This window comes from Eleginops maclovinus, chromosome 20 (genome assembly GCF_036324505.1).
Source record: "Eleginops maclovinus isolate JMC-PN-2008 ecotype Puerto Natales chromosome 20, JC_Emac_rtc_rv5, whole genome shotgun sequence".
Taxonomy (NCBI): domain Eukaryota; kingdom Metazoa; phylum Chordata; class Actinopteri; order Perciformes; family Eleginopidae; genus Eleginops; species Eleginops maclovinus.
The window spans coordinates 20,925,579-20,949,864 of record NC_086368.1 but is presented as its reverse complement, the minus strand read 5'-3'; the positions used below and the strand labels follow the sequence as shown (position 1 = coordinate 20,949,864).

General features: G+C 40.6%; 1 protein-coding gene across 3 annotated transcripts in view; it reads right to left on the bottom strand.

The window, feature by feature from the left end:
- Positions 1 to 24,286, bottom strand: part of acap3b (ArfGAP with coiled-coil, ankyrin repeat and PH domains 3b) — a 52,582-nt gene that overhangs the window by 25,986 nt on the left and 2,310 nt on the right. For all 3 annotated transcript variants that reach the window (XM_063911244.1, XM_063911245.1, XM_063911246.1), the window contains exon 2: positions 2,145 to 2,202. In XM_063911244.1, the coding sequence (XP_063767314.1) occupies positions 2,145 to 2,202 (58 nt within the window). The remainder of the gene's footprint in view (positions 1 to 2,144; positions 2,203 to 24,286) is intronic.

Below are 24,286 nucleotides of genomic sequence, written 5' to 3'. Positions count from 1 at the left end.
CAGGGTCTGACCGCGGCCATTAGAGGCACAGTGCATGTGTCAGGGGTTGCTGATAAATTGGCTGGAAGAACCACGGGGGTCTACTCGGAGTCCAAGTGTCACATCTGGTACCATATGACAAAACCTCGCCCTGTTAATGGACTGAAATAGTTACAGTATAATGCAGAGACCCCTCTGCTCAATGAGGTCTGGCATTTTACATTTTGGGCAAACTATAAATGGTCTATGGCATTGATCATTTTGCTACTTAACTACCCTAAAAATACTTAAACCCTTTTTATGAGATCTTAAGAAATCTGCCTCTTATTCTTTTATTTTAAGACCTTTAACAAGATCAATTAGTTCAGTTTCAAGCCTTTCTGCAACATATTTCATACAGATACAGAATAATACACAAAGGCATTTTTTCAAATTTCTGTCCAGGCATTTCAGAATCTAGCTTTAGGGACCAAAAGCATCACAAGGGGCAGCTTTGAATATCTTCACACCGGTCATAATGGTCAACATCACTGCAGGCGGGGTCAGCCATCATCAATCTCATAAATGGTCATTCTAAGAGCATCATGCTGCCAAAACATCCTCAGCCAGCTTCAGAACATCCTGACAGCACAGAGCGAGGACCCCCGCTGAACGGAACAAATCATACTGATTGAAACTCCCCCTTAACACTGGTCATCTTTCACTGGTGTTCAAACAGGGCTCATAGTTCAATGGAGGGTCCTGACCTGTTGGGGGTAGGAATAATCCCTGGATGTGTGATTTTTTTATGCATGACGAGGTGGGGGCATGGACATTTGGACAAAATGTCGTCCTTTTTGTTCGGTAATTTAGTAGATGGGTTTTTACAAGGTGGACCTTTTCATCAACCTGATATAAACCTTCTGCAATAAGAAAAAAAAAGAGCTCACAATCATCTTAATAGCCCCTTCATCAATTTAAGAGGATATAAATCAGTTTTTATTGTAAGGGACCTTGAATGGAATATGTTATTAATGTGAAGACGCAGGACATGAGAAGAGTGAGCAGGAATAAAATAAACAGACACAAAACAAACTGAATCAAAGGGCGATAGAAGAAGAAAGAAGGTGCGGTCACCACTTAACTACATTAACACTATCTCATCCTCTAAATGCTCTCTGTGTCTAGTAGTTTATCTCAAGAGGCATTACCTCATCTTATAGTGTCCCTGGAGAAAGCTAGTCATCAATTCTGGCTGCTCTTACATACTTGAAGCCATTGAAGAAATAGTATTTAATGATGCAACTGCGAGTTCATTCTCATTGTCTAGTTTGCAATTAACTAATTAAATTAAATTCAAATATATATTTTTAAGTGAATGCAGCCAATGCATACTACAAGTACATACATACATGTTTGATATGTATAGATAAATAACTCAGCCTTTTGAGATAATAATGCTGGTAAAATGCACAGCCGAGCAACAAAAACCTCAGAAATATGGTGTTTCCAGATGATAATATTAAATAGCATTATTTTGTTATTATATGATGTTTGAAGCCTTTCCTCGGTTAAGCAGGACAAACAAGGACAGCACATGTTCTGATAACAGAGGGCTGCTTTGTGTGATGCTCTGATTACTACAGAATAAAAACCTTTCTCTGTGACATTAATCAGTGTTTGCTCAGTGTGTGTGTGTGTGTGTGTGTGTGTGTGTGTGTGTGTGTGTGTGTGTGTGTGTGTGTGTGTGTGTGTGTGTGTGTGTGTGGTATCCAGCAGTGAACCTATTAATTCAGTAACTCAAGACTGCAGGGTTTCCTGTGTTAAAATAGCCTTGACATTTAGATCATAGAGAATGACAGAAAGATAGACAGATATAAAAAATGAAAAGAACAACAGACAAAGAGAGAGAGAGAGCAACAGACACACAGAGGAAAATACTGTTTATGCTGCTCTTAGACAACGTCAACAGAGGACATCTGGTGGCGTTTTTCATTCAACAAAGAACAACCCTCCTCTAATTTTCCAACAATGCGCAATATACTGTGTTTGCTTGTGAGTGATTTTCACTACAAACATGGTGGAAGAAAAACAGTATAACATCAGTAGAGCAACATACACACAATATTTCTTGAATTTGACAGTTTAATGAGCACCACAATCCACAGACATAACATGCTTCATACCTTGTCGAGCTTCGCCTCAATCTCCACCACGTCCGTCTCCACATCGTCAATGCCGGCCCTGCAGAGAGAAGACAAAGCCACACGGTTAATCAGATCTGCTCTTCAGTTATTCCAGACTCTGTACAAAGCAGGCAGACTGCCGTTTCTGAGAAGAGGAACCACACGACAAGCTTAAAACCATCACAGTCGGAACTTTTATTTTTAGGGAGAGATTCTTGGATGAGTGGTACACCACAATGTGACAGTGACTAGTAAACATGTCTGTGACATCTTAAAAAGCAGATAATACTACTGTGAATTCAAACCGGAGCCACTGAATATTAAGCAGCAATCAGTCACCTCACACCGCAGTCTCACAGACTCTAGCATTAATCCTAATGTCTGCATCGACAAAGGCATCACTCCGGATGATTAGTGGCCACGGCTGAGCAGCAAAATCAATGAATGACATCATGCAGAGACATGGACTGCTACTTAAGTATCTATAAGGTGAGCTGATAAAAGAGACAACAGCAAATGTTTTATTGAGTACCAGCAGCTTTAAATGTAATAAATAACAATGGCAAAAATCTAAAAGTACTCCAGTTTTTGGTGTTATTTTATAGGGTATTACACTTAATATGAACATAATGGGACTTGATGGCTCTCAGCAGGGTGTGTTTGGTTTGGGTGGGCAAGAAGCCTTAACCGTCATACCCCTAGGGTTATTCTTCCATTAGGAAGACACATTTACAGGGTCAGTTGTTATGGTAACTCCTTATATGTGGGCCACTGAGGGTACATGGGGTCTTACTGTGTCGAACTGGATTTCTGAATCCTATGACAACAATACACACCAAAAAAGCACATTAGGCTCAAACCAAAGAACATCTTCTTCAATAAATAAAAAAGTGCTTATGCTCGGTTTGTCTGCACTCGTTAGGATCAGCTGGAGATGCTTATTCAGACATTTGTGCCAAGTTTTAGCATCACACCCAGAATGTGCTAGAACATGTCGACAATAACACCAAAACTCCGGGTGACGATGATCTCATCAATCCGAACCCCGCCCTCGACTCTGTCTTTTTAACACTGGCAAAGCACCCTGACAGCTGATCCTATACATCATAGCATAGGGAGGTGTGCAGAGGTGGAGGAAGAGCATGTCAACAATTACTAAGCTTGTTTATTTTATAAAGGTCGAGGGTCTTGATTTATTTTAGCTTAAGAGAGGACGTACACAGCTGAGATGTCATTCTGCAGCTTTTAGCACCTGCTCTGGGGAACAACATTCCCAGAATTCCTTTCTGCTACTGAGCTTTTTTACAATGCTTGGAGATGCTCTGCTAATTTTTGACTTGTGTCATCTCCTCTCACCCAGAACTGTTTAAACAGACTTCACATTTCTCTAGCACAACATGACAGACAGACACACACAGCAGGCAGGCATGTGTGTGGTCTGCTTTATGTTGTTCCAAAGAGAAAAAGTGCGTAGGAAATCACAGTTGAGAGACCTTTCATTTAGCTGCTGAGTTATTTGTTGCACTTGAGTGTTGTTGTTGCAGCCTGCAGTCTAATCCATCAAACTGGCTTGAAGTTACTATTCTTTAGCTGTATGTCAATTATAAATACATCACTGCACACCCAAGCTCACTTACAACGGCATCGTGTTCTCCATTAAGTCAATGTGAACCCAACACATTCAATGTCAAAGCTGCTGTTTAATCTACAGGATAAGCTCCTTAAAAGTGTCTCGTGTTTCAGGCAGCACACAATGCCAACAAACATTGACTGACATTTGATGACAAGACTGCATTCACAGCATTTAATACAGAAGCAGCCAAAGCCATATTGATCCACGTTTTCAAGTGGAGTACAAGCTTTGCAAAACTAGGATGACTTGTGCTTTGTGTTGCAGGATAAAATCATGTTGTGTTTTTCAACATGCAGGTATGTGCTTTGGGAATTATGTGCTTTGAAAATCAATACACTAAGAAGGTTGTCAGCTTGGCAAGGTTAAATACCAAAGAAACTGCAGAGGCATATGTGTGTGTTTGAGAGTGTGTGTAAGCTTGTCAATGTTTGTTTGACCTAATTTGTCGCCTTCTATACCCCTGGTATGGTTTAGTGTCCCAGCTTTTAAAGTGTTTCAATAACTAAGTGCACAAGAGAGTTGTGATATTAAAGTGAAATGGAGAAAGATTGACTTCAAGGAGGATTATGGGTATTGCTTCGGCCTACAGGAACACGCAACTGCAGAGGAAGGAGATACTGTATATATTTGTGTTTTCCCCAAAAATCTCAGTTACAGTCCTGTGTGAGGTCAGTGTGGAGGAACACCCGAAGGCTGTACATGGTCTGACATCATCACTGAGGGAGGGGAACCTCACATGCACTAACTTCACGTGCACTCCCATCAGCCCCAACATCCATCCACACTAGCCTCAGAGTCTATTCCTGTCCTCGACACCATGTGTGTACTCTAGCATGACGCTTCTGTGGCTATTCCCTCGCAACTCTTCACTTGAAAGCATACACGTACACACACACACACACACACACACACACACATACGCTTGGTCTCCAGCCCAGAGACATATCTGAGCCCCCCATGTCTTCCAGACTCAATGTGTCACACAGCATTACATCCACATCAGCATCACTTCAAGGACCAGAGGGGCAGCAGTAAGAATGGCTTGCTGGAGACATTTTCCCACCGGTGGATAAACTCGTGACAACTCCGGTGTTATTGATTTCACTCCAAATATTATAAGAAAATATATATTTGTTTTATATTCCAGGATCCTCAATATCTGTCCTTCGATTTAGGATTCAATTGCAGTGCAAGTCTCCCAAGAACTTATTGAGCAACTTTTAAATGCGTGTGTATCTACAGTATGTGTTTATGTGACAGATGTGCATTTTTTGTGTGCATACAAACATACAGTACTTAATATTTTGTGAAGACAGTTTATTGTAACATTAAAAGTGTCTCATTTAATTCCTGCATCTATTACTTGGCAATAGTTGCCAGCTGACTCAGCAAATCCAGCTGTGATGGGCGTTGACCTTGTTTTCTACTGTCATCAGGTGGATTGAAAGTAAATTCACTGTCTAGTCACACACACACACACACACACACACACACACACACACACACACACACACACACACACACACACACACACACACACACACACACACACACACACACACACACACACACACACACACACACACACACCAAAATATCCCCTTCCCAGAATTCCAAGTAGCCAGCTCCATGGCAACCATTCATTGACCCCAATCACCATGGCAACAGGCATCAGTATTACTCACGCTTTTTTTACTGACCAATTTCCTCTTTGTCTGCCTGATGCGTCTGTCCCTGCACATCTCTATTACCTCTTTTTCAAAAACTCGTTTTCCAACGTTCTTACAACGCTGCTGTCCCTGGGAGATAATATCTGCTAAAATATCAACAACCTGCTGATACCGTCTACACTACGTAGAGGTCAGTGTATAACGATGGTGAGTTAGGGGGCTGTAGAGTGCATCTGCAGCGCCCGCTGACAGGGGCAAAGTGCCCTTGAGTAGCATACTGATTGCAAAAAGCTACATAGGCTCTGTGCTCAGTATTGCTCTCAATGATCAATCAGAACATCACATCAGGTTGTTTGAGTGACAATGATCAGTAGATTGAGATATTTTACTCATATTGAATACTATTCTTTCTTGACTAAAGTGACCTTTCTTTAATACTAAGGATGTGATTTGAATTATTCTCCCACGTGTCTCAACTACATTGTTTTCTGTTGAATTTTTAAGACAAAAGCACTGATCACATGTCTCGTTGTCTGGTGTGCGGGCGCAGGTGGTTTTAGGGTGGGGACAGTAACTGCAGCCCATCCTTCATCTCTTTGTTCTTACATCCCACACTCACCAAGCCCCTGTATTAAAAAACAATTTTGTCATCTCAAACAAACATTTGCACCATTAACCTTATCCCTCTGCATTATTAAAGGGTTCTTTATAAGAGGATACAAGTCTTAATTGTTATGTTGCTAAACCGTCTATTCGCTTGCCCAATTTTTTCCACGACAGCCCTCTCCCCCCAGAAATCATCTATTCCCCCGTCTCTCTTTGTTTCACTTGTGCGCGCCTCCGTCTGTCCGTCTGACAGTCTCTCTGTCTGCCTGCTGCCTGCTTGTCTGTCTGTAAGCGCCCTTTATTATCTGCTGGCAGAAAGCTGAGGACTATATGTTTGTTTGTGAGTCTGCATACAAAAGCACAAAATGAGAGAGAACAACAAATGCGAAGATGAACATATAATAATCTCAAAACCTCAATTTTAATTACAGAAAGCGTTCCTCCATTTGAAGCTGTGGAGTCATCAAATAAAATGCACCTTGATTTAAGTCTCAATTAGCACATGCACGTGCACAGACTCTATCAAAAGAGCCTCCAGTAAAGGATCCTCTCACAGAAAACACACACTTGCCTAAACAGACCGCCTTTTCACACCAATAACAACTAGCCAAGCCAAACACTAGTATCTTATGTGTAGCTAACAAAGACGCCTTCACTGCTTCCCCTTCTACCCCCTTCCAACACACAACAAACATCACACTCATTCCCTGAAAAAACATTTGACTGTGCGACTGGCTGACGAGACAAAGAGGCCTAACATGGTGCTGATAAAAAGCACCATTTCTGTGTCGTCGAGCCTCGGTTAAATGGATTTAAACAAAACTGGGCCACAAAGTCCTGATCCATCCAGTGCATTCAGGCATTTTGAGTCTTTAAATGTAAAGTTATACTTAAAGGAACAGATACAGATGTTGGCAAAAAAAGGTTGGTTTAGCTTAAAGACTTGAAAAATGGGGAAACCTCCGGCCTGGCTATTTCCAAATGTAAAATAATCTGCTACCTCTAGAGCCCACTAATTATCCAGGAGACCAGGGGAGACTCGTAAAACCACAGTGTCGTTTTTAAACAAACAAGATGTAATGTTTTAATTAGTGAGCTCTACAGGTGTCAGAAGAAGTGTTACTTTTGGACATGGCCAAACAAGCTTTTCCCTTCTCGTCCAGTCTTTTTTAACTAACAGATGTAATACTATAGTTCTTGGAAAGAAAGTAGTATATTATTGAGTTGTATTTCTTTCACGGGCTGCAAGGGCCTGCAATAAACAAAAGTTATTAGAATCTGATAACAACATTATCAATGAATATACACTATTCTTTTCTTTTGTATTTAAAATGAAATAAAAAGTCCATACAAACTTCTTGGAAACTAATACTGGTTGCTTGTTTTGTCGGATCAACGGTCCAAAACGCAAAGGTATTTCAATTAAAATGATATGAAACACAGAAAAGCAGCAGGTATTTAAATATGCAAACCGCTACCAGCATACGCTTGCTTTGAGGCGGCTGTGGCTCTGGGGGGAGAGGAGTCATCGATGATCAGTAGGTTGGTGGGGCAGTCACCATGTCGTATATTTGGTATCAAGATACTGAACCTCGATGGCATGGCCAATTTGTTAATCTCACCTGAAGAGCAGGTAGCACCTTGTTTGACAGTCTCTGCCGCCAGTGAATTGATGAATTCAGACTTGTGTTGTAAAAGTGCTTTGAAGGGTCGCAAAGACTAGAAGAGCGCTGTATAAATGCAGTTTATTTAACATTTACAATTGGTAAATCATAACCTGTGATCTTGTTTCTGTTGATTGACTAATTGTTGTAGCACTAGCTTACCTTCAAGAAGTCCAAGTACAGGAAACATTAGGTATAACCACCATATTATCTACAGCTCATTGCTACACACTATCAGGGATATTTATTGATTAAGTCTTTACAGTAAGCATGATCCAACAAGCAGCAGAGGATAATGGACCACAGTGGCTGCACATCTGTCTGAGCAGTATCTACATAATTCAACAAAGCATTACCACAAACAAACTGTAAGTCAGATCTCTGTTACAGCAGCTGTCAGACCACCTGCCTGCTGGCCTCAGTGAAACAGACCATTAGACCAAATGTGTAGCATCTTTGTAATCATTACTCATAAGCAGAATTTTTGTTTAACACTCTCTATAAACACAATGCCTTTATAAATATTTCTGGAGGAGCAGTCTGGGATGTGGGAACGTCATTATATCATTCCAGAGTACATTCCTCCAGCAGGCCAACAGGAAGTGTGTTGGAGGCTTCAGAGTGCGAGGCGGACAGAAATGATTTCTCTCTAATGTATTGTAACCTCAACTCAAGCCAAGTGGAACTTCTTTTTCTTGGAAAATACAACATACTTCTCTCCTCTCTTGCCAAGAGAGGGCCTGAGAGAAAATAGGGAAAATTCAGCGACTGTTTTTCCACAGGAAGCCACTCTGCTGACTTAGAGAAATGCACCGTGAGTTACATCATCAAGTGACCATAATTGTTCTGTTCCAGAAAGTCTCAAACCTGTGAGCAAAAGTAGCAGAAGGTTATAAAATTATAAATCCACAATAGGCTTTCCGCAAGTCCATAGTTTCCTATAATAACACACATACTGTATGTGCGCACACGTACAAACACACACAGATGTTTCCCTCCCAGCTGCTGATCCTGGGCTCATTTGAGCTGCGAGCTAAAATGGTACAAAATCTCAGTACATTTTAAGCTTAAATCATTCTGATTACCATAACAAAAAAATCCCTTTTAATGTTGTTCATGGTGGGGTGAGTTTGGCTTACTTCCACTGCATCCTCACAGCGGGAGGCAACATCACTGATCCCAAATATTTTGGTTCTGCTGGGTAGTTAGCAAAAAGTAATCTGGATTTGTCCATTATTCACTTCTTTAATGCTGGCAGATCAATGATAATGGTGCGAATGAAAGAATCTTAAGGCACCTCAAACCTAAAACATGTATTACAGGAACGCCACCTCATCATACGGAAACACACTTTGGGAAAAGCAATTATTCTAACAAGTTTTAAATGTAACAAAAGACAGTGTTCATTTATCGCCCACATTTGTGTACCCTCCACACGAGGGGAGGAGAGCTGTGACCAGGGTGGAGTTGGGAGTATTGGATTGAGGGCACGTTTGATCATGTTTCACTCACACACAAAGGAATGTGCAATACCCAAGCTGTGTAAAATGACGAGCCTGATCTTCTCTAATTAGGGGGTTAAAGAAATAGTTTGAAGATGAAGAAACAGACGGATGTTGCGTCTGCAAATCTGATCAAGCTCAGGAATGTAATGATCTCTTGATGCAACATTACGGCAACACCCCGTGTTTTACAAGTGTGTTTTTTATTAATTGAGCAGAACTCCCTCTACACTGAAAGCAGCAGGAAGCAGAAAAGGACAGCATTACAAAGGGGGCTGCGCGCTCATCCCATACTCTTCAACCTCTTTAACCTCCCATGACCTCCCAGTGGGGTTTTAAGCAGCAGACAGCACGCACACACGCAAATTGCATGAGAAACACAGGGGAGGAAAAAGACCTCCTGTGTTGTGTAGCACTATGTTCCCAGGACTATTTTGCTTCTGTCCTCTTTGCATCCATCGCACTAACAGCCAGCGGATGTGAGGGATGACAGACGAGCAGAGGAGTGTAGAGTTGGAAGATTATCCTCTCCGGAGGTTGGGACAGACACCAATGACTTGTATAGTGTCTTGTGTAAAGAACAGAGCTAAATATTTACACCACATCTATTTGTCTAGGAGGGAATGAATGTATGTATTCCCCCAGACAGACACAAGAGGCTATATGTAGTAGATACAGTAGCTTCACATTGGTTATTGTACACACAGGAAAAAGAACAGATACAACAGTATCAGGACACAGTTGTACAGTCTGTCTTTAGATTGTTGTTGAGCCATGAATTGAATGTGTCTTTTGAATTTGTATCCAGCTGCCTCTTTACATCGGATGAATCAATCCTTCCATTTATCAGAGGAACACATACCAACAAATGCATCTAAATGAAAAAAAAAGAAAACAATTTCCGATGTATATATTAACTTTCTATTGCCAAAGTGTGATATCACTTTCCAAAAGCAGTTTCACTGTTTAAAACACACTGTGTGTTTTCACCATATACAGAGGACTCTCCATTGCCAGACGCTGTGATGCCAATGACTAACCCAGCTATGTATCACAACCCCCACACGCCTGTAGCGGAGAGCCAGAAAGAGAAACTAAAATCAGAAGGAAAGTGCATGTTGTCCTTAGATTTCAGCCCTTTCCTTCCATCGAAACAGTTTTTTAAGGACATTGCATTAATATGGCAGCAAGAGATATTCTTCACCGAAACAAAAGCAGCAGCAAGCTTGACAAGTGATAAAACAAATGGCAAGTATTTTGACATAAGCCACCCCTACAAAAAGCACCTATCAAAATTAGCAGTAAACTCTCCTTTATACTCCTGTCAAACGTAAATTGAAGTCACTTGTCCAACTGGTTCAATAAATGTTCATGACCTAAGCGACATAATGCAGAGTAATACGGACAGGTTTACAGGTAAAGTAAATCTACATTCCTTGGGCTTGTCTTAACAGAAGGAGACACTGTTCCTATAAACTCCGCACAGACCATGACTTCTTTCTTAAAGAATGTCTGGCACTGATACGGACTGCCTTTTGTTTCAGGTCTGAATTGCACACAAACGCTAGCCAATGCAAACATGCATATATATATACTGAGTAATCGAGCACTATATTAACATTTGTTAGACTCAGCAACACACAAACACATGCAGCAGGCTGATTGTCAGAGCCAGAAACCTGATCCTATGTGATGCCTGTTTGAACGTTGTTTGCATAATGCTGTATTTTAGTGCTCAGCAATAAAGCCATATTCATATCTTTATTTCTGTATAATTGTAGAAATATTGTTTTCATGTTTCTTAACTTTCATGTGGAGGACGCGGAATTTCTTTTACTTTTGTTTATGCCGTTTAAAATAAAGATATGTGTCTGAAATCCGTTACAAGATGAGAGCAAAATGCTCAATGACACATTAAAAAGGACGTTTGAAAATCTAAAAATCATATACGATTTCTAAATGGGATTTTAAGTACTGGTGATTCTTGATGCTGCGTTCATGTGATAACAAGGATAGTGCTATTTTAAATCTTTTGCCAACCTTTATTCTCTAGACGTTGTTTGAGAGTAATATTTGATTTTTTCCCCTGAACTTTCAGAATGTTTCTATCCTTTGGACGTTGATCAATGGGACTGTAAATTGCATTTTTTTCCCCCTCCAAGTCCTCCAAGCCAAGGTTTATGCTCGTCAAACTGAATAGGTCATGGCATGGTAAGAAAAAGGTAGGTTTTAAATATTTTATTAAATCCCTCTTCCCACAATGACCTACAGTAGTGGAGCTAAAGATAGATAAGTTAAGGTGTCTATTTAAGGCTCTGCGAGACGTGGACGAGAAGAAGAAATGCCGCTTTGAACAGCTGTGCACCAGAAGAAAGAAGTGAGCTTTGCACAACAGCCAGCTTCCCTCCTGTTATCTTTGGCAGCACAACCAAACATCAGCGGAATAAGCCTCCTGCTGACACCACAGTCGGATCTGCCAAAGAGGAAACAAGCACCGATTTACACTTTCATCCATCTAAGCATAGTCCATCAGTGCCAGGAACTCGGGAAGAGGCACATTCTGGCTGTCTGGTTGGCATTAAGTAATCATCCGATCATGTCCATCTCCCTCACGCAATGCTTTTACATCTTGGCCATAAAGTAACCTGAGCTCTGGTTTTGGTTTTCTCAGTTTAGATGATGTATTGTACTTGCACATACAGGACTTTTTCTTAAATGTATCCTATCAAGATAACTTTGGGTTTGTTCATCTGAAATAAATCATTTGAAATACAACAATTAAAGTTTGTATTTTTAATGTGAAAAAAATCTCAACACTGTTGCACTCAAACCTTACCAACTACAGAACAGATATCGGAAATCTACTCACTAACACTTGCATTACATTTATTCAGCAGTGGCCAGCAGTGGCTCAGTCAGTAGGGGCTTGGACTGGGAATCTTGGGGTCACTGGTTCCAGTCCCCCAACAGACTTGAAATATGGAAATTGGACTGCTACTTGGACAGGTCCCAGTTCACCTCCTAGGCCCTGCTGTGGTGCCCTTGAGCAAGGCACCGGACACCTCCAATCCCCCCTCCCCATTGCTCCCCGGGCACTGCACAATAGCTGCCCACTGCTCCTAGTACTAGGATGGGTTAAATGCAGAGGACCAATTTCACTGTGTGTGCTCTGCTGTGTGCATGTATGTGACAATAAAGAGGGTTTCATCCTCCGATTCTATCTATCTTTAAATTGACGCAGTACACTGGGAGATAGACCATTAGATTATTGTTGGCAGCACATTTTATGCACATGAGACAAAGAGGTCAACCAAAATACGTATATTCTTTCGATGCAGCATGGGGTTTCAACAGTTAGTTTTTTTAAGGCAGCGTAAAGGTCCTGCAGGTGTGAATGGGTTTGTCTATATGTGTGTGTTATCAGTTTTAGCAGAGTGAACACCTTTCACCAAATGCATGCTGGATAGGGCCAGCCCACTGTAACCCCCATGTAGCGATGTGTGGGTTGAAGAAAAATAAGGAAAAACTGATAAGGTAAGCTCATACTAAAAGGTAATATGTTCAGCTTAATTGTACTGCAACTGGAATATTACTTGTTGTAACTAACCCTTGTACATTACTGACTTCTTATTATCTAATCATTTATAATTGAACATTCAGTCCATTTAAAAACTACTTGATTAAACCTTCAGAACCCTCAGTTCCGATGTGGTTAGGAATTTATAGACTTAATAGAGATGACACTTCCAAATGTCAAATCAGAAAAATAACACTCAGTACACAGTAACACAACCAAAAAAAACAAAAGTGATCAAACTATTTGTTCAGCAAAATAAACTCAGATCGTAATCTGAAAATCCTCAACAGCCCATCAGCACATTTGTTATGTTTTGAGTGAATGGCTGTTCAATAAGGAACTGACTCTCACATATTTGGTCCCTTATCTCGAGTGTGTGTGCAATGTAAGAAAGGAAATGGAATCTGCTGATGAGTCCACAAACACAATCTGGGACACAGAGCTCACAGACCAGACACATTTAGTTTGATTAACATTTATACACCCAATGAACACTAAGACTACACAGAAAGTTCTATTACCTCTCGTAATTGTGTATGTCCAGTTTCACTCCACAGTATAGCCTGTTTCACCCACTATTGGACTGAGTATTAAGTACCAGAAGATGTTATGCAGTTAAAGATTTTCATTTCCAATATTGAACCTAAAGCGCTCTTTCAGTTCCATTCCCATGATGGCTGTAGAGCATTATTGTGTTACCACAAGTAATATGATTGTGTATTTATGTATTTACAAATTACTACATGGTATTATTGGTGTGGAGGCAGAAAAGAGAGGCTGGATGGAAAATACAGGGAAGGTTCAGGGGTTGAGAAAGAATGGAGAGACAGGTTTACATTAACACAAGGGGTGGTCTTACGCAAGACCCCTGCACACTGAGACAGCTACAGAAACAAATCGTGCAGGACAGAGAGCCAGGGTCTGGGACACATGCACGTTCTTGTGCAAAGAGTAACCATCACACAGTCTCAAGGTTTAGTTTGGAAGGATTTCATAATAAAGTTAATCTGAATAATGTGTTGTTTGATACCCAATGTCCCTACTGTGACTGTAGTAATTGACCTGAGCTGTGCCTAATTGATATAAATCAGTTTGAATTAATTACTTGTATGTGATATCTAATTATCCTTTACCTATTATCAAATTAAATAATGCAACTAATTGACCAGAGATGTGCTCATACATTTCTTGAGAATAAGTCATTCAGCATGAAAAATGGAGGAAAATATATTGTACTAAAGAAATCTTATTTGACTGAGATCAAAATGTCGATTATTCAACTAAAGTTATGTAATGTTACGTACTGTAATCGTCTGAAAGGGGGAGGCCTAGTTAGTTGTTTGTTTTGGAAAAACTAAATTGTTCGCCAAGAAAGACATTATTGTTGCGCAATATGTTTTTAATACCTACATCCCATAAAGTTATTAGTATTACATGGACCTGAAGTTGGCTGACCAGTTATGCTTTCATTCTTGAGGACTTGTGTTCAAATGTAATGTGCTACCTCTACTATGTGATGCTTACCCCCACATTGTAAAACAAATCTGAAAATGGACTCTTAACTGCCTCTGCTCCAATAAATTGTATTGCTCTCTTGTCCAAAGTAAACCGCAAGTCTCAGTCTCCGTGAAGAGTTTAGTCATGCTTGTTTCAGTTACAGTGGAGCCTCAATTTCGCTTCTTACAGAACTTCCCTGTTCAGTTAGCTACATCTGTCTGCCTCACAGTGACACACACACACCACACACACACACACACACACACACACACACACACACACACACACACACACACACACACACACACACACACACACACACACACACACACACACACACACACACACACACACACACACACACACACACACACACACACACACACACACACACACACACACACACACACACACACACACACACACTAAAGTTATGGTATATTGACCAGTGACGTTGCTTCAGCTGTTCGGATGTTTCCCCTAGTATGCAATGGGCAATCCATCAAACAAATGTAAGGAGGCACTCCCCATGCGAAAAAGTGCATGTGTGCGTGTGACTTTGTGGGGGTGGGAAGGATGGATCTAAGAAAGTGCGGGACTGCTGACACGGCGGATGGGAATGTTTTTCATTTGGTTACAGGGAATTCCACACAGATTTGAAGCGAGGATGCAGGATGAATAATGTAACGACAGGGAATGTGAAGGGAATCCATCAGATTTTAAGAGAGCAATCAGTGTTTCTGTCTCTCCTCGTGTCTCTATAGGAGATTGGCCTGTCAATCACACTTGGTGGTTTCAGCACTACAGGGCTGTTTGAATTCAGAGAGGATCAGGGTTAGTGGGCTGCCGAACACACAGTGAGCCTGTGTCAACAACCTGCTAGGAAACCATCAGTGATAAATGTCTCAAAACAATGTAGCTGAGATTACCAAATGGCAAGAAAAAAAAAAGCTTGATGGGTGTTTGCTTGAGACCCCGGAAGTTAAAGTCAGTGGTAAAAAATTCTGACGCAGACTTATTTAGCTTCCTCCACACAGCGTCACATACCGCCTGGGGCGACAGGAACGTGGGTGGTGGAAGAGAAAGAGATGTGTAAAAGTATGGAAGAAACATTATAGGAAAAAAACTGTGCAGAACTAAAACAAAGGAAGAGAAAGTAGGGCCAAATCAGAACCAGCTGCTCAACTGGATCCCAGATGTTAGAGAGTGTATGCTAATACACACACAAAAAACACACACACTCACAAACTCACAGATGAACCATCGCTCCTCTGAGATCGCATGAGATGGCAATGAGCCATGGTGAACCGCATGACTATTTCATTTGTCACTTCAGGCTCAGCATTCAACAGGACAGCTGTCCTCTTCCCCTGCTGGACGCAGCCCTCTTTCTTTTGGCTAATTTACCAGCAATGTCTCTTTTCATTCATCCTTTGCTGCCAGTATGTGTGTCCAGCCCACAGTGTAACGCGTGATGACGCATTCAGTGTGTTAATATATGAAATATCCCCCATGTTACCAGGACTACAGTAACGATGGTGACCATTAATCCTTCTCCTCCCACCATCTTCCAACCTCTATCCTTAGCCGACACTTCCTGAGTTCACTCGTCCAATCAATCCATCCTTCTGACTCCATCTCCATGCTCCTTCTATACATCAATTATCTCCCCATTGCTGTCAGCCATCTATCATTCCTCCCGCCATACCGCCTTCTCTTTCTGCATCCTTCCAGCTACATCCAGTTAGAAAATGGAGAAACAGGCTAAGGTAATCTACTGAAACCCAATCCGCCTCGCTGCTGCAGCCATGACGTTGATCCATTTCCATCCCAGAACTGCATTACCAATAATGGGTAAAGGAAGAAAAGGAGAACGAGAGAAAAAGTTAAAAGGGTGAGAACAGCAGGATATATCAACTGCAGGATAGATCCTAGATCAAAAGGAAGACAAATGTGTGCAGTGAAAGACAGAATCACTGAGAGGGATGACAGATGTTTACAAAACAGCTCTCACTCCTTATCTTATTCGTTCTCTCTCTGCCAGTTGGTTACACCAGTTGGGTTATTTCTACACAGCGAGCAAGCCTTGGGGACTTCACATAAGACTCACATGGTGTGTTGATGACAAACTAACACTTGCAGCTAAATGTGGTTTTTTTTACAGGAACATTGTAGCATTAGTCATACCAGCGTCAGAGGCAGCGATTTCTTTGACTAGTATAATCTGAAATGATAAAAAGATATCCAACTGGAGAATCTGTGTGTGTGTGTGTGTGTGTGTGTGTGTGTGTGTGTGTGTGTGTGTGTGTGTGTGTGTGTGTGTGTGTGTGTGTGTGTGTGTGTGTGTGTGTGTGTGACAATCTTGTGGAACTGGCTTGTCCCGATACGTTTCTAGGTTTTGCCATGAGCCATTTGAACAGGATGTAAACGAGGACAGCAGTTGCTATTTCACGGTAGAATTTAAACAATAAATGCTTCAAGATGAGGAATTATTTTCTGATCCTTTAACTCTACTGTATAAAGCAGTGCAAAACAAACAAAAAGCCACCATGAAGTTGAAAGTTCTGTTTCTGTAGACACTGACTGCATTTGTTTGGAGACACCGTGTTCTCCTCTTGGACCTTATGATTCTGCAGTGTGAGAACCCATTGGCGGATGTACTTACAGTACATGTTTAAAAGCTTTATGCGAGTGTGCATACATACATGCACTAATGTCTAGAGAGGATTTACCGATGCATGCCTAAATGTGTGGCAGTCAGCACAGTTTGCACACCACGGATGCATTCCACATATTACACGCCGGCTGGTGCTGCTTGTTTCCTCCTGTGTGATTTAACGACTTCCTGGGGAGCGCACTCTTCCTGGCAAGTTTTGGGGTCCACAGTTCAAACAAAGCTAGAACTATGTCTGGCTAAACAAAGAGTCTGTCTCCTCGTTTGTCAGAGAATTGTCGTAGCACGCCAAAACAGCAAACCCGGAAAAGCCTTGAAATCAGCAGTTTAGTGAAGACAAAAGAAGTTTAAACTAGGCACGACAGCCAAAGGATAGACAAACGTTTCCCACTGAGTAAATACTATGTAGTGCCAAGATAAAAAGAAAGCAGCCCAGGAACAAGATGCAGGCAATTTACTTAATAGTTTTGATTCAAGTTTCAATAGTCCTTGGCAGGATTTTAACAAACTCCCCATCGAATCCTGATCTCAGTGGGGATGAAGGATTGCAGTGAGTGAGAGCTGTGGGAAGGCTCAATATGTGCCAAGTGTTTCACTCTCCTAACTCATAACAGGAACCAAATTTGTTCTGGAATAGGACCTGTATGTCTGCAACAAACCAGGCTGACCTTTAAGCAGAGTAGATCTGCATTGTTTTATATAAGGTAATTTAACCCAAAATTCCTTTCAATAATGCCTGATGTCCTTGATTGTGAGCTAGATTGACTGGTGTGCAATGTGGAGAAGAAATACTGAAGCCTTGTCTTCAGAGTACTGCATGCTCCTGCTGATGGCGGTAATGAAGTCATTACTTTAATTGGAAGGTTTTAATTGATTGGCGCATCAATCACTGCTCTATAATTGGAAAATTGAGTACAGAGGCATGTGAACATTAAATGACCGCTTGCTAAACCTCTCCCCTTAAACTCAACTATTCAGTTACAGCTAAGCAACCGTAATTAGGCACCTATCCTTTATTTAGTGAAATATTTATTTGGGGAAGTTGCTCTACCTCACAAAACGAAACTTGCAGACTTTTTTTGGGGGGCACATTCAGCTTGAGTCTAAATCATTAAGCATTAAATCATGAATACAGTCATTGACTTCTGTGTGAAATTGGAGGTATGTTGTTTGAAATTGACTACTCCAAAACCTTCCTCCATTATCATTTTAAAATGTAAATGTGCACATACATTGAATACATATAGAATCCATGACATTCACCATTGCTGCCCTTTTAATCCTGAAAAAACAGAGCATAGGTTGTGGCTTTGAATATCCTCCTGTGAAGCAATAACATACAACATGTGGAGGTCTTAAAATATCACAGGCTATATAAGGGTTAAAGGTCAGATTGATATTATGGATAAAGCTAAATCCATGATGAATGGAGCCTTAACTGGCCAAATATTAATATTTGCCTACAAGCACAGAAAATCCTGATCTGATCGAAGGCTCACATGTCCTTTGAAATGCAATCAGACACAAAGTGTTCCAGACCAGTTCCAGCGAATCTCCATTATCCTGCACAATGCTGCTGAATGGGAGGGGAAATTGTATTGAGGTTTCTCAGGGTACGATACTGATAGTGTGAGCTTTAATAGGGTGTGTAGGCTATCCAGTTGATTTAATCAGAGAGTGTGGTTACTGATAATCCTATTTCATATATGGGTCTCGCACTAAGTCCGCCGGCAACACGTGCAGCAGAGCGGCAGAAAATCTGCTGCACTGTGGATTCAGTGGAAGTGTCCACGTGCTGGACTGATGCTCGCCCATGAACATGTCAAACTACTGCATGTCTGACAAGCAGGCAGTGGGCCTGAATATGAAAATATGATTAGTGTACATGCACACATGTTTCAGCGAACATGTAACATGAAAGCAGATCCGATAAGGACTGTAGGAAACGCATATAAGCTACAGTTAAAATGGTTTAAAAAACATCATATGCTGAAGATTTGTAACGTCTTAAGCCTCCAAATACAAGGAACAGTACCAGCATTGGTAACAAAAATAGCTTCAATTTTTTTAAAAGCACAGTTGTTGAAATGAATAGTGGGTTGAGGGGTTTTGAAAGCAGAAATCTCTGTTAACCCTTCCTGACGTGCTGTAGGCCTGATTCAATCAATCATCAGTGACAGGAGGGCCGTAATGACACACCTACTCACTTTGCTGCACGCTTTAGATTCAGAAAGAGCTCAAACATTTCCCTTTACATTTTTTTTTACATCTGAACTGAGCTTCTGAATGAATGATCACTCTGGATTAAGCCATCAGATCCTCTTTATTGTTAAATACCTGTTCTACTGTGAAATCCAGATTTGTAAGCAGAGAAGCAACCAAGATATGTGTACTGCACCCCATGTTTCAAACAAACGGGTCAGTCATTGCACAAGATGCTGTGTGAGCAAATACGCAGCCCCAAATACTCTGGGGCTGTCAAATACTCTTAAATACTTCCTGAAATATTATTTCTGGCTCCAACATTTTTTGGATGAAACAAACATTAGCAGACAGCTTCTGAGTTCTGCCTTTTCTTATTTGATTTAGTGCACACGTGATGCGGCATGGCTTTCATTTACTGAAGCAGTGTGCTCATTTTGTCTGACATCATCTAGGGGCATCAATTCAATGCACACATGCTTTCGAATCAACAAGGGTGGGGCTGCCCTCTTTGTTCAACTGGTCCAGTGTCTTTCACAGGGAATTTTCTTTGTTGAGGAGAGAAAGAGCACTTTTTCTAGTGGGTTAGACAAGACATCGATGCCCGAGTGCAAAACCCAGTAATCCCGACCCTTCTGCCCACATCTCCACTGACACCGCTCCTTTGAAGTAACCACACATTTTCATGCTTCTGACATGAAAGGCATGTTTCCTGCAGTTCACAGTCAAAGCATTTCAGCGAAGCCCCTACCTTTACACACACAGAGCAAGCTAAAATATTTATGTGAACTCATGGGGGAGTCAGATATTTTTACGAGCCCCGATGTGTTGTCTTTTCCTGTCACTTGTAGGTTACAAGAGTTCAAAAGGTCAATTGGTGGTTAATGGCTGATTCCCCAGGGAGGGAGAGAGTTACTGATCTCACCACACAACATCATTAGGAGTTTATTAAGAACTATCACCGTCTCCCTTATCTTCTCTTCCTAACCTGTTACAGCCGTTCACTCTTATTAAGAGGGTGTTGAAGTTGTTTAAACTAATGCATTATGTGTGTCTTTACAACAGTTTTTAATACAAAGCCCTGTAGCGCTACGTAAAAACGGACTATATATAGCATTTACATACTTAGTTTAGGGGGAAAAAACAACACAATATTGAAATTATTCATTCAAAATGCTAAAATGTAATGTTATAGGCCACACTGTCAGATAAAGTAGGTCAAGTTATATCTATTGTATGCATATACACTGTAGGAATTTCACAGTGGAAATTATTATGCAATTGGAAGTAAATCTAGCACTTCTTTACATTATTAGCAGTTGGCGGCACCGTGCAGATTAAAAACCACTTTGATCGTACACTTCTGCTGATGCATTAGACCGACCATAAAGATTATTAAGCCTACATACATCCTCCTCCTGCGTTGCATATATAAATACTCAGACCTTCCAATAACTTCAAAGAAAAGCTTTATGCTCATAGATAAAATATTTCCACATGCAAGAGATTTGCTTGTGTGTTTTTTGGTGGTAAATGCATGATGGAAATGCTGGGTTCAGACAACAGACATAATTCTCAAGCATATCAAATTTGTTGAAGTCTCGTCTTTAGTACAGCAAAAACAGGAGTGATAAAGGCTTAAACATAGTTGGAGAGGCTCCATATATGGAGGGTAAGAGGATAGTGTTTCCTGGCCAGCTCGGTCCTTCTCTTTCTGCCAAAGCACATCTCCTGCATACGTGAATGCATTGGAGAGAGTGGTTGGAAATAAGGGTCTTGACATTAGCAACTTAATGTGAGTGGTCTGGAATCTTTCTAAATGTTTTGCCAAGGACTTGATGTTCACGAGAGGACATATTTCTGGTGACGTTCAGAGGGTCAAGGCCGCTTTGAAAGAGATTTCCTGCAAAATAAGTTAAAGACAAAAAGACAAGGACATTGGGTGAAAGCTGGCACTTTATGCCTCTGGCTTTGGTCTGGGAAGCTTTCCAGGCAGCGTCATTGTATTACCTAACATGCAGTACTTCAATGTCAGCCTGCTTTGGCAACAGGTAATCTTATTCAGCATTTTCTTATAAAATCACCTGCTCCTTTTCAAGGTCACAATGTACTTTTCCATGTTCTCTGCAAATAACACAATAGTGTTCACTCCGCTGGTACAGTATGTGTTTCTGCGTCGAACAGGGACAAATTTGAGCCTATTGACGGAGGTATAGGGACAGGAAGTTGTCACGCACGCCGAAGAAGCTGGTCACCACAACGGTGCTACTTAGCCTCCTCCGACAAGAGACGGCAGCAAGGTGCATATTTACATATTTCACAGCCCGCTGACCAATAGGAACTCAGCATCTTAGATAAGCAAAACGATGATGTGTGTAAAAGAGGATTATAGGTGATGATGATGCAGCTTGGGAAAAAAAAAACTCCAGACAGTTGAGAGAAAACAGGGCGCCAGACATATCTGGAGCATCAAAAAGCCCTTTAGTCTGCCAATAAATGGAGACATGTGTTTAAAATAATGCAGGAAATCACATTTAAGAGGGACATAAAGCCACTTTTTCATAGTGCTTTCAAATCTCTTAACAAACCCAGGTCATTAATGAGTTATACAAACCTAAAATGTTGTTGAACATCCTTTACTGAACATTCAATCAAGATGTAAACTGTCTTTCTAGGTTTTCAATATAATTATTTTTAAATAATTCTTTAAGTCTTAGTATTTGGTAACCTTACCAATTGTGAAGCCGAATGGGAAAGCAGCACAAGCAATAAAATCATCTTGTACAATAATGTGCCAAGGAAGGGAATCAGAAATCATCAGTAAACATACTATATACATATCTAGTTTTCTTTTCAAATTGTGGGATTTAAGAGCTGTCTCTGTCTCTGTCTGAACACCGACTGCACAGACAGGTTGTGACCTCAAATCTGTTTTTTCTGTATCTATGGCAACCACAGAGGAAGTAAGCACCTCACAGGAGCTACAAAGGTGCTAGAGAAGATACTGACAACTAGGACTGAGCAAATAATCAGAAATCTATCAAAATGGTTTTCTATTGTTGAATAAATAATGATACACCACATTTGTTGAAGGAAAAAATAGTGTCCAAATCCCAATTCTCGGTCTACAATTTGTATTTTACTGACTTACAAACAAGCACAGATTTGCAATAGGTGGAATCACGAACGTGCATGTACACACACACAGACATAAATACCCAACCCTACATTTAACCGCCTTGCCAAATGTCTGCCTCAATAGGGTGAAAACTTAGGTTGCCAAATGGTCTGGACATTTTTTAACCAACTGACCAAACAATGTAGCAGGCAATAAATTGCTGGTCCAGATCTTCGCAAGAAAATAACAACTCAATAATTTTAAATATACTTTTTAATAAAAATGATAATAATTTGTATCAGTAATTACAAATTCTTTAGCCCTAGCAGGAACATGATGAACCTCTGTACAGGCAACTAAACTCAGGTATTATCAGATAAACAAAAGGTTTAAACATCCAAATGTTTGTGATTTTTAAATGTGTCTTCCTTAGCAATTGTTAACTCCTCGTGGCTTCAAGTTGTGACTTGCAGCCACCTGGAGCCTGAAGCATTTATCTGAATATGAGGTCAGGTAATAAGCAGGTTTGACAACTTTGAATTGATATGAAAGTGTGTAATACAATCCTAAAAAGTCCAGTATGGGAAACAATTCACTGTTGATGACTACTGGAAACAGTCGACATTCGTTCGACCGGTTTTGTCGAAATTCCTTGAATATGCTGTGTGATTTCAGAAGTAAATCACTTTTAGTCAACAAAATCCCCCAATGTAGGAATACAAGACATTTAGGGAGTGTATCACATTTGCAACACAACACCCCTTGTACGTTCACTCTTCCTATCCGTTTCCTATCACTTTTCTGAATCTTGTTGACTCACTCAACCTGTCTGGATAGCCCGACGTTGTGCACTGTATGTGGGTGGGATGAAAAGACTTAGATAAATGACAGGAAGAGGCCAACAGGTGCAGCTGGTTCTCCGGATCTGTTAACCCGTACACTCCCTGACCTAACTGAGACCGCTCCAGGCCACATATACTCTTCCATAAACATTGTTAGGGCTGGGGGAAAATCACAATATTTTGGGACAATATTGAAGGTTGAGTATTGGTGCTTTGACAAACTAGTCACAGAATGAAAATAATCCTCTGTACTGTTGATATAATGACTAAGTGGGTAAAGCCATCAATAAAACTGCTAGAGCACTGGTAGTTTCACAAAATAATTCTACTGTAATGCAGCCTTTAAAAAAGACTACATTTGTAACATGTTATAATAGCCACAGTACAATTCTACCTTCATATCACCTCTCTGGAATCATGCCCTTTTCAGTATTTTAATTTGGTTATCAGTCTTCATATGATACTGAGAGCATATTGTATTAGAGACAAACCTGCTGTTAGCTTAATATCATTATACATTTTAAAAATGTGACACCCGACATTGGCCCTTAACCAACTCCGCCAACAAACACACCTATAACATAAAATCAAACTGCTAATAACTGCCATATACGTTTACCCAATGAAATGTATCAAAACAGAAAGTAATCATACCTGCTTGTCATACTTTTGTCAACTCTTCACTGTGTAGGAAATTTAAAATAATGACGGCATATTTTCAAAGCACCCACTCGCCTCCTCTCAGTCTCATCCTCTTTCTCCAAGCTCCCATTTGTCTCACTTACAGCAGCTGTTGCTAGGCAACAGCTCACACCCACATATGCATATTTTTACTTATACCATAACAATGTTGACAATGAAAGGACCAAGTTATAAAAAGATCATGTACTACCTGCCTTTATGATCACTAGGTGGGTGACTTAAAGGTGAGTTAAAAGAACTGCACTGTACACGGACACTGTAACACAGTTTAAAGATAAACACATTAACACGCTACGTCTAGCACTGCTTATCATGATATCCTGAACAAGTCAATGGGCTTTAATTGACAATAATGACCTTTTTGAAAACATGTACACAAGACAAAATGTCTGTTCTGCCATTAGATAAACACCACACAAACAAGAAAAGCAATGTTTTTGAAAACCCTCAGATCT